General features: G+C 32.9%; 1 protein-coding gene across 2 annotated transcripts in view; it reads left to right on the top strand.

The window, feature by feature from the left end:
- Positions 1–5,539: 5,539 nt before the first annotated feature.
- LOC113518334 (RNA-binding protein 24-B-like) overlaps positions 5,540–18,112 on the top strand; it is a 40,337-nt gene continuing 27,764 nt past the window's right edge. The window contains exons 1-2 of one of the 2 annotated variants that reach the window (XM_031912981.2): positions 5,540–5,940; positions 16,374–16,500. In XM_031912981.2, coding sequence (XP_031768841.1) covers positions 5,719–5,940; positions 16,374–16,500 — 349 coding nt within the window. In that variant the 5' untranslated portion in view covers positions 5,540–5,718. The remainder of the gene's footprint in view (positions 5,941–16,373; positions 16,501–18,112) is intronic. The other variant, XM_026903204.3, reaches the window with a different exon arrangement.

The following is an 18,112-nucleotide window of genomic DNA, read 5'->3' as shown; positions in this document are numbered from 1 at the left end:
AGCCGTTATTATCTATTGTCATCCTTGTATAGTCTAATTGAATAGAATTTATAAAAAGATAATCAAGTTTTGTTGAAATTATCAGAAAACCGCGCCTAAATGAAATTGGAAACAAATTGGTATTGTGCAGCAGGTATCCGCTGCTGATTTTCACCATCGTACAAACCGTCACAAACTAAAGTTCCGTCTTAACCAACTGGATAAGCGCAGCCCTACACCGTGCGTTTTTCAAGGCACTTTCTTCTACTCACAACCATGCTTTGGAATCAACTTCCAGCAGTAGTATTTAAGAATTTATAGATTGTAAGCTTCAAGAAAAATGCATATTCCTTTTTAAAAGACCGGCAATACACTTGTAATTCATTTAGCGTTACGAGTGCTCATCGGAAGAACCGCATTCTTGTTTTTCCTCTGTTATAAAAGAAAATCGAAACAATCACTTATTCGATTTTTGTTTTGCAGGTAGGTAAGTATGTTGGATATCAGTACACTATCTTATGGTCGGGACTTATATTAGTTTAATTATATTGTTATTAAATTCTGTTTAAAATTAAGAAATAGGCTATATTTTAATGGTAGACGATTTATGAAGGACGGTAACCACAGAGTAAGTAATTACTTCCTTATAATAGTAACTTTTAGAATTACTTTATTTATCCAAAAAAAAAAAATTCCAAAACAATCTATCTCTATTTGGAGGAAAAAACTCAATGCAGCAATGTTGGTTGTTTTTTTTTCAGACGATTTATATTTTTTAGTACAATGTGTAATGTAATGTATATAATAATAAAATTCATGATTTTAGCGCCATCTAACCATTATTTATTCATTAAATGAAAATTAAAAGCAAATAAAAATTATCGTACTACTAATTAAAAGATAGATCGATAGATGGCGCTTATAAAGTATCTAATGAGATAGCTCTAAATAATTAGTAATAAAAGCGATTGATGGCGTTAATTGTATTATAGTATTTATATTTTAGAATTTATTATTAGATAATTACAGTTATTAATTATAATTATACCAGAGGGAGACTTTGTACAAAAGTCGATTGCTTGGGTACCTCTGTCCCATTCGTGTTTCAACCGTGAAGCAGCTGCATGGCTGTGTTTTGGTTTGAAGGGTGGGATATGGCGTGAATTTACTGGGTACAGAGGAATAACACCTGAGTCCTTAGGAATGGCAACGCATGGGGGGTATCATGGGCGAAACAGTATACTCTGTTATGTCCATGGTACTGCTCATGTCTATAGGCGACGGTTACCACTTTCCATCAGGTGGACCGTCAGCTTGTTTGCCATTCTGAGTTGTATAAAAAAATAAAAAAAATTACAATAAAATCTAAAAATAAAATTATTTTTGCACTGGAACTCGTAATGTTTAACAGATTTTTAAACCATTGTAATTTTTCAACCATTTCATAAAGGAGGAGATATTTCTTTTTTGTGTGTATGTTTTATTATTTTGACGGATTTTGATAAAACTTTTTGCAATTGATATGTTTTATACAACGTAACAATTTATAAATCAATTATTGCGCTTGTTAAGCCGAATATCCGATTTCCATATAAACTTTCAACTTCTAGTTTATTTTTTTAAATACGAATTTTTAATAATTTCAATTTTTCCTTCGTTTTTTATCTATAAAGAATCTATCGTATAAAGTTTTTTCTTAATGGTTAAAGATAGATAGTATACAGGCCTGCACTATTAGTTTATAGTAGTAGGCAGGAGGCCCATCGATTGCCAGGAATTAATCATGATGGTTTTCTGTGAGAACCGTATGGAGATCGACCTAATCCTATTAGGACGGGAGGAAGGGATTGTTAGTAATGGGGAGATTAGTCCTCATTGCTATGAATATAATCTATCAGGTCGACCTTCACGCGGTTCCCCCTGGAAACTATCGTGACTAATTTATCGTTGAATTCGTCACGATGGGCTAACTGTCTTGCCTTTTCATCTTCACCTATCACCTCTTACTGGTGCCCTGCCAGTATATACCGATAGCGCAGGCGGGGTTACCATGCCATTTTCACCCATTAAAAAAAAACCTATTAGGTCAGGGGGAAAGGGATTATTAGTAATGAGGTGTAACTCTTGTATCCCTACGATAATTTCTAAGGGGACCTCCACGCGGTTCCCCTTAGAAACCATCGTAGTTAATTATTGTCGAATTCATCACTATGGGCCAACTGATCTGACTTCATCATCACCCATTAAAAAACTTATTAAGTCGATTTTCATATTGCATGGATTGGGACCAATAATCCTCGTTACATGCTATCATTTTTTTCTACCTACAGTTTTTATAGGCAAAAACCCTTATCTTTTTGTGGAAAAGTTTGTACAAAAGTCGTTTATTTGGGCATTGTATTCAAAAATGATTCCTAGGACATATATGGATATTGAAGATAATATAATCATACAATTTTTATGATCTGTTATAAGCTTGGCTTGATAGGTACTCTAGAGGTATGCAATTGACTAGGTAGTTTTTTTTTATTTGGAAATTACTAAAAAACATCAAAGAAACGCTAAACATCTGCGTAAATGATGGACAATTTGTCCGCGCATAAACTGTGTAAATTATTTACCTAGCTACTAGCACTACTCATAGTGATATACAATATTAGGGGTTTTATTATCACCGGACTAAAATATATGCCAAGGATTATTTGAATTAAATCAAAGAAAATTAAATCTAGTAAGACATTTTTTTTTATACAACTTAGAATGGCAAATAAGCTGACGGCCCACCTGATGGAAAGTGGTAACCGTCGCCTATAGACATGAGCAGTACCATGGACATAACAGAGTATACAATTTCGCCCATGATACCCCCCCCCCCCCATGCGTTGCCATTCCTGAGGACTCAGGTGTTATTCCTCTGTACCCAGTAAATTCACGCCATATCCCACCCTTCAAACCGAAACACAGCCATGCAAACACAACTGCTTCACGGTTGAAACACGAATGGGACAGAGGTACCCAAGCAATCGACTTTTGTACAAAGTCTCCCTCTGGTAAAGTAAAACGAGGTAAATGTAAAAGGAAATTTTGTCTATGACAAAAAGTCCTTCGTCTGTGCTTGTCATATATGTAGATGTTTATAAACCACCCGTTCCAGTTTATTGTATAGATTTATGTGCTTTTTAATTTATACGAGATGACATGAAGTAAAAAAAATCGATTTAGAACATAAAAAAAACCATTTTCAAATCTACCATCTGCTCACCTAGGGCGGCGGCAGCTGGCGTCGCACGCGCAATCAACAATGCCAGCGATCAATGAACCCACGATCACGAACGACCCCCGCCCTGACTGTCCCTGCACCCTTCACTATGTGTAGGGTTGTCTATCGATCTGTTCAATGTAATAGGGAACGAAATGCGCTTAGTGCTACGAGTTTCTAGTTGACTTGCTTCAAAGAAGTTTACAACAAGTATTATTCAATATTCAGACTAATGTCCGTTGAGGGTTAGTGCAATTTTTTTTTATTTATTAGAACTTTTGATTTGGTCTTGGCTATAAAGATTGATTAAAATGTTTAAGTTCTACACATTGAGAATATTTAAGCACATAATATTAAAAATTCGTATCTATTTAATGTTTTTAACAATGCTATTTATAATTTTACCATAGATAAAAATCGTAATACGTTAACCTTATTCACTTTTAATTCTAACTAAAAACGTAGCACTCTCGTGTTGCTAAATAGAAAATAAACAATGTTCCACGTACTCGTAAGTGAATACGAAAGTGAAAACTTACTTTTTTTGTCAACCCTACCGACCAGGTAGGACGTATTACATCCAGATAATATTTGTCGGTTCTTTCAAAGTTCCGACAACTAGAGGACGAACAGCTGATTCGTAAGGATTTATGTGAAATAAGTTTAAAAGAATAAAAATTAAAGAAAAATTTGACAAGATAGTTGAGTACTGTCAACATTTACTGTTTATAGCTGTATTATATTTCATTCAGGCGTTAGTGCCATAACTATAGTCCATTGCAGAATATAGGTTTTTTCATATTTTACTATAACAAGCGGCTTTGCGGTGCTTTGCTGGTACTGCTTAGGACTTCATGGTTTTGTTTTTGATTTCATAAACTCATAAATACTGTTGATTTGACTACTTAATCGTAATGGGATTTTTGAGAAAATTCATTGTATCTATTGGCTCACATATTTAAGCATTCTAACATCAGTTTTGCAATATAAATTCTAATGTTATTAATAAAACTAGAAAAAAAAAATGCGGATGAAGTCGGGCGCGTTCATTTGTGAAAAACTAAGTTACGCAATCGTTTTTCTATGATTCTTATGTTGGATATTTTTTTTAGAAAAACTAATAGTTGGGAAAATTGTCATTACTTAGCAAAATGTCACTTCGTGAAACTTTGGCCTGTCTATAGCAAAATCTATTTAACTGATTTTGGTGTAAGTCGGAGGCACTTGTTGACTGTTGTTATTTTCGTTGAGCACATCAGAATCTAAGAGGGAAATGGATTGTTAGTATTGAAGATCTAACAGCCCCATTGCTAGCAATATCCCTATCAGGTCGACTTTCACGCGGTTTCCCCAGGAAACCATCTTGATGAATTCTTTATGAATTCTTCACTCTGGGTTAACTAACCTGTTTTATTCTATGATATGATGATAGATGTATCATCTCTCACTGGTGCCCCACCAATGTATACTGATAGCGCAGGCGGGATTACCATTACATTATCATCTATTAAAAAAATGTGGTAGCGGCGAATCTACCTTCATTTTTATTGTTACATTTTACATTAGTAGGATTCAATAAAATTTTAATTTAATATGTTACAAAATTTTATTAACTGTCAATGTTAAGGAATTTCTTTTTATGGCATATACAACAATGTAAAGGTTTTACATATACATATAATGTTTTATATGTTATTGTTATTATTAGTTTCATGTTTCAATTTTGTGAAACTGTATAATTTTCCCCAAGAAGTTTTGCTGAATCCTTCAATTATTTTTTTGTTTTTTACACATATTTTGCCGTTACGTAATAGATTTAGTAGCGTAAAAGGTTAAAAAAATTTAAGAATGGTTTAAAATTTCTTGGGGTAAACTGTTCAGTTTCGTGAATGGTGTTGGGATTTAGTTTTGGTTTAAGCACAGATAATATAATATCAATAAAAAGGGGTTTTCAAAATACTTATAAATTTGAACATAAAGTTAATTATTAACCTAAGGTAGTTTTAATTTAGTACCTTAACTTCAACGTTACCATCTAAGTTTATATATAATTGAGAAAGCTGAATATCATTTAGGTTCAATTTTCTAAGTAATTATAAAATGTTATACTTAGGCTGTACCTAATTAAGTCAGGACCAACACGCTGTGATAACGAGGCATATCATTACGTATGAGTGGAGGGTACCAGGCAGTGGGGTACGGCACGCATGTGGCCAGCCAGGACCGACGCATCTGGTGACGAGGGGGGCGCGGCGGGGGCTAAAATTAGTAGCGAAGCGCCACGTGCGCTACGGACTACGAAACGAACGAAGCCGCTTCAGTCCGCGTTCAACCACCACGACGATCGCTCGCTCCCGTACTTTCAAGTGTTTATTTCTAAAGCTACACTCTCGTTCGGACTTCAAAGACCGCAGCAGCGGCGGCAGTGATAGTGTACGGAGTGTGGTACGGTAACCGGCGCAACGGAGGCGGTGCAAGGCATGTTGATGGCGGGCGCCCTGCCGGCCGAGCCCGAGGGGCTGCTGGCTCTAGGCGCGCTGCCTGGCCAAAAAGACACGACCTGGACGAAATTATTCGTCGGCGGACTCCCGTACCACACCACAGACAAGAGCTTAAGGGAACATTTTGCGGTCTACGGGGAGATCGAGGAGGCGGTCGTCATCACAGACAGACAAACGAGCAAGAGCAGAGGATATGGCTTTGTAAGACTCTCTTTATTTGTTTATCTTATTTTATATGTTCCCGTAATAAAAACTGAAACTTGCCGCTATTTATATATATTTCATAATAAGTAATGTTACCTATATTGACACGTAAAACCTGCCCGTGCGCAGTCAACATTTGTGGCTCTGAAACGGCAAGCATATCGTACATTACCTTGTTATCGCACCTTATTGCTACCTACGAGTACAATACAACTTGAGCACATAACTACAGAAGACTAGCCATGTGAGTTATATCGCAAAATTACCCAAACACGGAAGTTGTCGCTTAACGCAGGTGAACCTACTTATTAATCTTCTAATAAATTGCAGACGGCACTTTTAACTTGGATACAGAATTAAGTTTTCAAATGTGTAAAAAATAACAGTAAATTTGATACATATAAATAACAATTTGATACAGAATTTTAGTGGCCTATCCATTTTACACAAGTAAAATATCTACAGCTTGCAGGGCAGATAACATTGTTGTGTAATTTCATATAAAAGTCCAAATCTTGACTCAATTATGATTACTCTCACAGTTAACTTTCTATGCAACACCTATGTATAATTTAATTGTGTATAATTTTCTTAATAATAATTTTCTTTAATTAAGTTGAAAAGTATAAAAAAAGGAATGAATAGTATGAGAAACAGTCAGCTTTCCGGATACCCAGTTCAACTACCATCTCTTTAATGTAATAAAGTTTGAGGCTTTTTGTATCGTGCAAACTGGGGCTCGTGGGAAATGAATCACAACCCCATTTTTCAATTCGTACTGGGGTCGCTAGAGTCTGAGGGAGGGAACTTGTCCCTTTGCACCCTCTGTGTGACATCCAAATAACTGTAATAATCGCTACACACCGTTCGCAACGTTGAAGTTACAATCCTATGCGACCAATTACGCATCGAGAAAAAGCAGCCATTATGGTAAAGGCGATCTATGTAGGAATTAAATAAAAAGTTGTCCAATGACTTCATCTGTTTCAGTGGCAGTTAATTAAATCTGTGGAGTCGATTCTGGAGCACCACTGACTATCTCTATATCTAAAGTTTATATATTTCACGTTGATATTATAGCGAAATTATTAGTCTAAGGGGCCGTTTGCTTTTAAGGGCATTTGTTTTACCCATGGGAAAATATAGCTCTAAATATCTAAAATGTCCGACATGTGTAATGGTATTTAAGTATGTTCTCCATTACACAAAAGTTTTAATATAATTGCATCAGAACTGCTTTACATTTAGTTTTTGATGGTCGATACCATAAATGTCGACCCATTCTATCGATGTTTGAGTCATGCCACTGATACAAATTAGTATATTAAAAATATCTAAAAAAAAAAAAATTAAATTTTACTAAAAACATAAAACTTTTACGTTTGCGATCTATTCTAAACAAGTAAATGAAGATTGAAATTTATCTGTCGAGAAGGGTTTTGTCCTATAAAACCGCTGAGCAGAGACACGTCAAGCCGGCCGTGCTGAAGTACTTGTCGAATACAAAAGCCCGTCATTTGATACAGTGCGGGCTGTGGAACATTCAAGACTAACATTTTATTGCATGTTTATCAAATACACAAGATTTTGATATTTCAAACTTTGAAAGAATATTAGAACGTCATCATGAATCAAGTATGAATCATGGATAAGATGAGAGAAACAATATTCACTAACGTTTTATAGAGAAATGCAAAGACAGCGATTTAGTGGCACCATGCCATATTAGTCTGAATGCGTCAGCGCCCAATCCTAAATAATCCGGAGAATATTTATCATAAAAGATTAAACCAAAGTTACAGTTTCTTTGTGTTATTTAATAATAAAGAGCCTAAATATTACGAAGTATATAAGTATTTAATATAATTTTAGTAAAACCATTTTCATTATTATCAAAAAGACGAAGAAAGCTCCCAAACGTAAAGAGCAGTTTGACCCTTGATAATCGTGACATGAATAGTCACAAGATAAAATATTAACCATAACTTTGGAAGTAATGATTATATTAATGGGTATGATAATTTATATAATAGTTACAATGAAGTACCTACTAATACAACAATTAAAGACAAAGAATGATTTGCCATGGATAATCAACAAGATTTTTTCGTTTAGAATAAATCAGAACTAGAAATTGAATTAAAATGTAGTAGGTAAGCCTTAATTAAATTTAATAGTGTAAAAATTTTTAGAAGCCTTTGGTAGATTTCTTATCGATTCCCTCATTAGTTAAGATTAATTCGGGAATAATATCACAGTAGTAATGAGTTACTACTGTGGGGAGAGGAAGCCCTTTAAAACAAAATGCTAAGTAGCTGACATGAAGACATACGAAAATGGATTAATATCCTTTATCTTTTTTAGTTTTTAGTTCATTACTCCTCAGTCTTCAATTATTAACTGTGTTCAAATGAAACTAGTATTATTTTAGTTTGTACAAATTTGAATATTAGCTGAGAGAATATTTAGAGATTTATGTAATTAATTTACTTATTGGCTTATTTATTCGTTTTAAAATATTAAACTACTTGTAATAAAATCTTAAATACTCTAAAAATATTGTATCCATCTACTATTCGATTGTTCATTATCTATTTACTATTGATCATTTATAGATATTATATTAATCATTAAAAAATTTGTAGGTTTGTAGGTATCCTTCACCGGCGTACGATAAAACTGCAATTTACGTACAGATAAGCAATACGGCTTATCTGTGCGGAACATAATTTAATAATAAACTGGGTGATAGAATGCAAATAAATAAATTGTTGAGCTGGAATAGGAGCCAGCTACTTAAAGTATGTTGAATTTATTCACAAATAATTTGCATGTCTTTTCACAATGGCGAAGGCAGGATAGTGATAGATATTTTTTGTGGGTAATTGGGTAAATGTTATTGCAATTTGATTTTACATAACCGCGCTTCTATTTATTAAAAAAGACCCATTAGAAACTTTATATAGTCTTCCTTTCTCCCTTTCCCTTTAATTCTGTTTTTATTTTGTATATATTTATTAGTCTAATTATATGTTTAGAATGCATTAATATTGTATAAAAAGCAGGCAGGTGAATTTAGTAGTCACACAGTTAAACCAAACTCGAAATGTAACATCCAAAACAGGCCATATTTGGTTTGGGTCTTAAGACTGTATGATGACTGAGTAAGAATAAAATATATGCTACTTTACACATTTTATTAGTATTATTACACTATTTTACCAGAGGGAGACTTTGTACAAAAATCTTGCTTGGACACCTCTGTCCCATTCGTGTTTTTATCGTAAAGCAGTTGTGTTTGCATGGCTGTGTTTCAGTTTACGGTTTGAAGGGTGGGATATGGCAGTGAATTTTCAGGGTACAGAGGAATAATACCTGAGTCCTCAGGAATGGCAACGCATTTGGTATCATGGGCGAAACAGTATACTCTGTTATGTCCATGGTACTGCTCATGTCTATAGATGACAGTTACCACTTTCCGTCAGGTGAACCGTTGGCTTGTTTGCAATTCTAAGTTGCATAAAAAACACTTCAGTCTCAGGATGTCATAAGAAGCAACTAAAAAAGCAAAACAGAAACCACTACACATAAACGGAAACGAAGGAAAACTTATAATGAAGCCCATTATGAAGTGGTCAAACATTTCTAATTATATAAAGAAACCTCTGTCCAGTAGTGGGACATTAAGTAGTCGTCACATTTATTGTATATTTGCCTTACTATAAAATTGGCAATATTTTATACAAGGCAAAAAAAAGTTCGACCTACATTCTGATATAATACACAATGTCTGATTTATTTACGAATATAGATAATTTAAAATTTCAATATTCATTTTGCTCATACAATGTTTTTGTTTTAAATCTAGTATGTTGTTTCAAATCGGACAGCTTAGTATCAACAATGTTTGAACTCTTTTGTTCTATAAATGGATGAATCTCACGGACGATCTATAACCAAGGTTAATAATGATGAAAAGCTATTATGTAAGTCTATCTTATATATTTTTTTTTATGTTAGTGATGCTATTTCTTTATATAAAGAAATCGGCAAAAATAGTAAAGAAACCATGAAAGTGGGTTTCATAAGATCCATATATCAATTTCAGTTACAATAGTGAAACAAAGAATGATTGATGCAAGAGTTCAATAATGGTACGTCGGCATCAAACTAAGTTCAAATAGTTATATCCTGTAGTTTGCAATGAGCTGTAAATCAAATCAAAATACTGAGAGCGCCAAATTGTATGTAATGTATAAAATATGTAAAAGGTGTTATAAAAGTATGTAGATAGAGTAAATTTCGAATGATTGAATAGGCTTTATTTTTTATTTGGGCCGCTGCTTCGTACACGTGGATTTCAGAGATAGGAAAAGAAATGAAAGAGACAACTTTTAAATAGCGTGTCAAAATGAAACATGCACCAGTTAGATCTTCAGAAACAGTTTTGATCCATCATCCAATTTAGTGTTGTAGCTTTTGCGTGATGCCGAAAAAAAAAATCGAGTATTCATCTACGTATTGTAAAATTCAAAAATATTTCGTCTGCATCTTTTCTTGACTCTTTTGTAGCATACCTCTAACGACATTCACAGAGTCCCACGGAATTGCTTTACCTGTATTCTTGTTGACTCCGAGCCTCAAGGTAATAAAATTTGAGTGAGGACTAAGTGATTTAACTAATTATGACAGATGATTTCAAGCCTTGCCACGGGTATCTGTATCTTATGAATTGTGTAGGATCGATTTCTTTCGACATCTTAAATTGATCTTAACATGTTATTTTTTATTATTACACTGATCTTGCACCTCACTGATCTGTTGTAGGTGCATATATTAATTTTCTTAAACCGTTAATTACTCTAGAAAAGCTTTTAATTTACTCTTTATTTTTATCTTTCTTAATTCTTGTTTTCGAAAATTCTTTATAATATAAAGTATGTTTTAAATAATAAAGTATATCAAGTCTATTAATTCGTGCCAATATTAATGTTAATAAATTGATGTTTAATGATTCCCTAATAAAATTTTTTTTATTACTTTAAAATTTTCGATTTATTATATTCAAAAATTATAACAGAAGTGATTCCGAGTTTAGGGTTTTTATTTTTGTTCATTTTTTTTAAGTAATCACGACTATAGCGGGGTCACTGGCGCGGTTTCTAAATTTAATTTCCGAAAATGTGTTTTAACGATTTTAGACAATGACTTTCGAATGGACTCGCTAAATGGTAATTAATACGTAATTATATATTTAAAATCCATATTAAAGAACTCGAAGCTCTTAGCAAATGGGTGTATTTTTTTTTTTTTTTTTTTATAAACTTAGAATTAATTGGAAAGTGGTAACCGTCGCCTATAGACATGAGCAGTACCATGGACATAACAGAAATGTTTCGCCCATGATACCCCCATGCGTTGCCATTCCTGACTCAGATTCCTCTGTACCCAGTAAATTCACGCCATATCCCACCCTTCAAACCGAAACACAGCCATGCAAACACAACTGCTTCACGGTTGAAACACGAATGGGACAGAGGTACCCAAGCAATCGACTTTTGTACAAAGTCTCCCTCTGGTAAATTAAAGTTAATTGTAGGTATGATTGGAATGAGTCAACAGACGAGGCGTGGCGAGAGTGATCTGTGGGCGTCTCAGATTTGGGCACGCCTTCGACTACGGGAATGTTTTGTAATAACGGGATTATTATATTAATTTTTATTAAGCTTTAATTGTAAAGATATTTATTATTATCTTTTTATAAAATTTTACATTATTTTTTTTTGTCTTCAGTAAAATGTTATTTCATTAGGCATTATTAAAAGCAAATCTCTGTTCCAATTGGTTATAGTACCTACTTAATTTTAGTCCAGACTTTGGGATTATCTACACTACATTCATCTTCAATTTTATGATCAGTATTCCTCGAGTAATATATAATAATGTAATTTGTGTAGGTATGAATTTTAAATTCAAAGATGGAAATATTTTTCTGGTGATTTTGGTAATCGCAAAATGAACTAGAATCATTACGAGTATTAATGACGAGTGAATGTACGAATACTAATAATTCTAGTAAATTATTTTCTTATTTGAATAATCTAAGATTTTATTATCGTATATAGAATCAATATATAGACACAGAATCTAGACGTGAGAAAATACGACCTCAAAAATGTGAACCATTTTGAATTGATGTAGATATCTATATAATAACATACACAAAAGATACCATAAAATTTAAAGCCTTCTTTTTAAAGTCACTTGAAAATGTAACGCAAATAAAACATAACTGTTACCTCCATTTGCAATTAATGCTAAACAGCTACTTTCGGAAAATTATGTAAATTAAGCAGATAAAGACAGGATGTTACGATATCCCCGACACATGTGTACCTGTATAGCAATTTCTTTAAACAGTGTTATGATATCACCTAATATTTTTTTTAATGCATAATAATGGAAAAGTAACCCGGCCTGCGCTAACGATATACGCTGGCGGGGCACCAGTGAGGGATGATAGGTGAGAATGACAAAGCAGGTCAGTTAGCCCATCGTGGTGAATACATCTGGAATTCATTACGATGGTTTCCAGAGGGAACCACGTGGACGTCGACCTGATAGGGTATATTGCTAGCAATGGGACTGGTAGTCCGCATTTCTAACAACCCCTTCCCCCCTATTACCCAATATTGTAAATGTATGTTAATGTTAGATTCTATTGTAGTTTCTTCTAGGATTTACCTAGGTATAGGTTCTGTCGATGTACTTCTACCTCAGGAAAATCATAATACCTACCTACATTTTCCATGATATTGGAATATCATCATTAGTAAATCCATGGATACAGATCCCATGTATTAATGGATTTACTGATGATTATTTTTTCGTAATATCCGATATAAATACCAATATCTGTACAGACGTATGTATATGCATGGATGTTTTTCTTATAGCATTCTGTTCTAATTACGTACCCTGTAAGAGGTTTGTTATGAGAAATATATATTATTAAATAAATAGTACATTATTTGTAGACGAAGATTTCAGAATTACAAATAATATTACATTTGAAACGAGTAACAGTTAAGCAAGTAAGTTTTATTATCTGTTATCGGCCGTGCCTAACTTCAATTTGTACGCTTTATGTGTTACATACCATTCGGGCAGCGATATAAAGTTGATTGCTGTACACTGAAATAATATTACAAGAGTATTGCAGGTAATTTAATTAAAAGGAAATCGCAATATTGTATGATGAATGTACAAAATATTCTCGTTACATATAGTTTAGGTTAAATGTATTAAATATGTATATTCAATAGCTTGATTGTTAAGTGCCAATAAATTATTAAGTCTAAAGGCAGGAACCATTACATGGGTGTCGGTCCGCGCAGTAATATAAATAACCTCATAAGATTTTTTACTTGTATCATTCTCAACGTATTTTCTTTACTAGTAAATAGCTACATTCGTTACATTACTAATTTAAGATATGGTCAATATTTGTACTAAATTTTATTTAAATCCATTCAAAGGTTACTCAAACATATTTACGTGTTATTTCATATTTATTTTGTTGTTATTTTGGGATCTGTTTTTGGATGTTTTCCGGAGCTGTTTTGATTAAAATCAACGTAGTTTTTTGATACTATTAAGGTAAATTAGATCGTATGTTTTGGAGTCAAGAGTTTTTTTTTTGTATTTTGTATTAACGATGTCCTAACTTTTCCCATTCACATCATTAACTTTATTATTATTATCTTTCAATTCATTATTTTTGCCAGTGATTGAATAAGTAAGATATTGGATATGTGCAACATAATCTAATGTTTTTTACCTGTTATATCTATTTTCGGCTTAGTTTAACTTCGTGGATAACCTGTTTATATTTTATTGTATCAGACTTTCAAATTTGGAATAGGTTTATGGAAATCGCAGGTCCTGTTAAAAACATAAAATGTAAATAAATGCCAAGTCTCGCAACACAGTTTTTCCACTATAAAACGTTGTGAGATCTCTTGTAAAACCAAATCAGTTTCATTTGTAGTTATCGTATCAATGTTAGACATAACCGTGATTCCAATCTATTGTTTGATATAATTAACACTTCTCATTATATTTTCGTGAAGCTGTCATGGTCAGTTGACGCCCATAACTATCGCACGAGACCCTCCTCTCACCTGCTCACTCCTCAAAAACATAAAAGTGCACCTCGTAGGGACTCTTTCTCTGCTACATCCTTCTAGAACTAAAATTGTTGGCTACCGCTGCATGCTAAAAATATATCAATACTTTTAGTAAACATTATATAGAATTATATTACTAAATTATTATATTTATTAATTATTTATTTATTTATTACTTTATTGTACACAAAAATTACATTGTTATAGTTTAAGTAAGAGTTCTCTACCAGCAAACTTTGAATGGAAAGGAACATTAATTAATTTTTATTAATTATCATTATCATTGTAATTACTTACCTTTCTATTCTCCACAGTCAGTGAAGCTGTAGACGTTCGATGAGACGGAGGTGATCTATATGACCTTAGAAATTTCTCTTCTATTCACGTGAATAATTATTATGCTTAGTTCATTGTATTGGGAGCCATGCCACCTGTATACATTATACAATTATATTACTATTATGTATTGTATTATTATTTTTCTTCTTTCTTGTTATGTATAGGTATGTAGTTTGTTTTATTATTTCTTTCTTTTAAGTTTTTAATAATCATTATTTTTCATTTATTGAAAATGAATAATGAAATTTAGGATGTTTTATTTTTTTCCTTCTTTTATAGGCTAAATACTAACCAAATTTCAAAATTTGACACTCACAGATCATCAAAATAGATTTTTGATAATCTGTGAGTGTCAGTGACAAAATTAAAGAACTTTGACTAGCGATAATTCGTAAACTAAAAGGCAGAACTATTGGATATATTGACAAATAGCTAGTTATAGTATGCCCTTTTGATCACTAAAAAACATCTTGCTTTGTCCACAATGAAGTTATAGGGAGGTCAAAATGTCGTGAGTCGCTTCGAGAAAAGTATGGTACAGCTGTGCTCGCCTTGACGAGGGCACTGCCGTGCCCCCTGACGAGAATAGACGAATAGGATCGATTTCTTATCAGTATTATGAACTACGAGACAAATAAATAAAACATTTTGTATATAGAATGTCGATTCATTTAAATTTTTTGTTGTGCCTTATCTAATCTCATATCTACCTGAAACAACAGAAAAAATCTTTTAAAATTGAATGAAATTAAACCCACTCTATCTAGAGGTCATCACACATGTTGCTTTAGTTCTGTAGTCAATAGTCACATTTCTTGTTTTGTCCATTATAAAATGACACCAAATGTATAACGTATTCTTAGTATTCACGTATAGGGTATGTTGAGTTGCTGAGGGTCAACAGGGCTGGTTTTAACGATATTAGTAGACTGTAGACTCGAGGTGACGACCCGAGTGTCGCATGCATTACAATAGGTAATGCCGGTGTGACGTCAGCCCTGTATTATTTCGTATTTAAATCGATTCAGCGAGAATTTACAGAATAAAACAAATTTATATTAAGCTGTAGATTAAAAATTTTAAATTAGAGACAATTTTTGCGCAAAGGATTTACATATTTAAGGATTTATTGGAATTATACAATATTTCCATAGATATATTGTTTGAAATACAAGAAAAATGAAGCCTTCCATACACGAATATCAAGTTACTATGTATGAGAAGCTTTATATATTTATGGTCGTTTTTCAGCTTATGTTTCTTTAATATGTATAATTCAATTACGCTGGTTCGCAAAAACACTGCTTTAAAACGATGCCAATGTTTGTATCTTAAATATCGCTGGAAATTTATTAAACATTTTTTGACGCTATCAAGAACAAGAATATTCTTTATTAACTACTTAAGCTGTTTACAGATTTTATCCCAGTTAATGCACTTTATAGTTGAGTATATTTGTCAATTGAAATCATTAATCATAACGGGTACAAATAATGATATTGTTACTTTAATAGTCGAAGTCCGTGGCAAGCGAGTGGTTTTTTTTATGGTTGAAAATGGTATAGTAACCCCGCCTGCGCTATCGGGATACGCTGGCGGAGCACCAGTGAAGGGTGATAGATGAGAATGAAAACAGGCCAGTTAGCCCATCATGATGCCCATCAGGAATTAACCATGATAGTTTCCAGGAGGAACCGCGAGGAGGTCGACATGGTTGGGTATATTGCTAGCAATGGGAATCTCAGTCTCCATTACTAACAATCCCTTTCCCTTTAACAAGCGAGTGGTTGAGAATTGCCGAAAATATATAAACGATTATCACGAAAAATATTTAAAATTAAGAGCTTCCTCGTTTTATAGTAAATCGAAAATAATCTTAACCATATTTTTTATTTATTGCAGGTGATAATGGGTGATCGAGCGGCTGCAGAACGAGCATGCAAGGATCCAAACCCCATCATAGATGGTAGGAAAGCAAACGTCAACCTCGCGATACTTGGAGCGAAGCCTAGAGGGAATCTAGCGCCAGGTAAGTTTGTTTTTTAATTCTTTTCTTTATAGCTAGAAGGTGCATCTTTGCTCAACTATATTATTTAATGATATTATGTCGTAGTATATATGTTTTTTAAATACGATTGTGTTCTAAAAAAAATCAACTTCAATTGTGGCACAACCAGTTATTTTAATTTAAAAACTAAAGTACTGAACTGATTTTGATAAAATTTCTATTACTAGGACTAATTTTTTAGATAAAAAAAAAAAATTCCCAATCGGTTTCTATCTGATGGAGTTATGAGATAACAATCATATAAAAATACAACCGAATTGAGAACTTCTTTATTTTTGAAGTTGGTTCCTAAAAAGTACTTAAGCGATGCAATAGTGAATCGCGCTCATGAGTAAGGGTTCCTATTGAATTCGAAACTAGACAGGCATCCCCAAATTAAAACGTGAGTAAAGCCGACATAAATCATTACAAAAAGTAACTATATAGCATTTTTTAATAGTAATATTTTTTATTACTGTTCATATAAGGACAGAGGATAATATTTTTGATCGTTCAGTGTAAGAATGGTTTTGTAGTGCACTAATTTGTCAATTATGTAATAATATTGAAATTTTGGAAATTTTGGAATCAACCGGATTTATTTTTTGTGACAAAATTGCATCCAACTTTTATTATGATTATTAAATTGATCAATTGCGTTTCAAAATCGAAATTAATTTTATTTTACCAGTAAAATTATAATCATAACGCTTTTGTCTTTTAGTTCGTACGCCTGGATTTCAAAAGCAGGAAACGTATCAAAATTAAGACATATACCAGTTTTAAGTTAGATTTTCAGGAACACAACTACGAAGGACGTACGCAATTTGGTACTATTGCGTAATGCTGGACAAACAGACAAAATTTCTAAAAAAATATTGTTTTGGCTTCTATTGTTCTCATTAAGGACCCCTCATATCAATTTTTCTTAAACATCTTCCATGTAGAGACATTATTCCGTTACAATTTTATTATATTAGTAACATACGAGACTTTTAGTAATAATAATATATAAAACAATATTAGAATACAAAAATAATAATAATAATACATTTAATATTATATTTTGGCTCATGCACACGTCTCATACATACGTCCTTGCGCAAACTTCCAATATTGTAGTAAACAAGTAGGTAGTAGGTATTCACTATTTGTAAATGTTTAGGAAACAAGAGTAAAGACGAGTGTAGGTTTAAATAATAAAATTTCCGTTTCTGTATTCCTCCTCCTTCTTATTCTTATATTAGGTGACTCCATTACAATCTACCATGTCTAAATTGTATTAAAATTGAATTCTTGTGAACTGAACGCGTCGTTGTTTACATTACGAAGGGATAACCGTGGATACTGTCGGCTGTCGACGAACACGGGAGCGAAGCTTATCTCTCAGCTGTTTGAAAAAGGAACATTTTTTGCTCGCCCCTACTTTTTAGGGTACCGAACGTATTAACCGGAAACCCTTACTGATTTTTTTACGTACAACTGTTTATTGTAAGAGTTTTTTTTATTATACATCTATGTATCTAAATCTTCTATTACGTGGTGAACAGAGGAAACTGATAATCAAAGGCTTCTATCTTCTCATTTTTTTAAT

The sequence above is a fragment of the Galleria mellonella genome, unplaced genomic scaffold, assembly GCF_026898425.1.
Source record: "Galleria mellonella isolate WM207_F2 unplaced genomic scaffold, CSIRO_AGI_GalMel_v1 utg171, whole genome shotgun sequence".
In the NCBI taxonomy this organism is placed as follows: domain Eukaryota; kingdom Metazoa; phylum Arthropoda; class Insecta; order Lepidoptera; family Pyralidae; genus Galleria; species Galleria mellonella.
The sequence above is the reverse complement of the archived record's forward strand: the minus strand, read 5'-3'. Positions and strand labels throughout refer to the sequence as shown.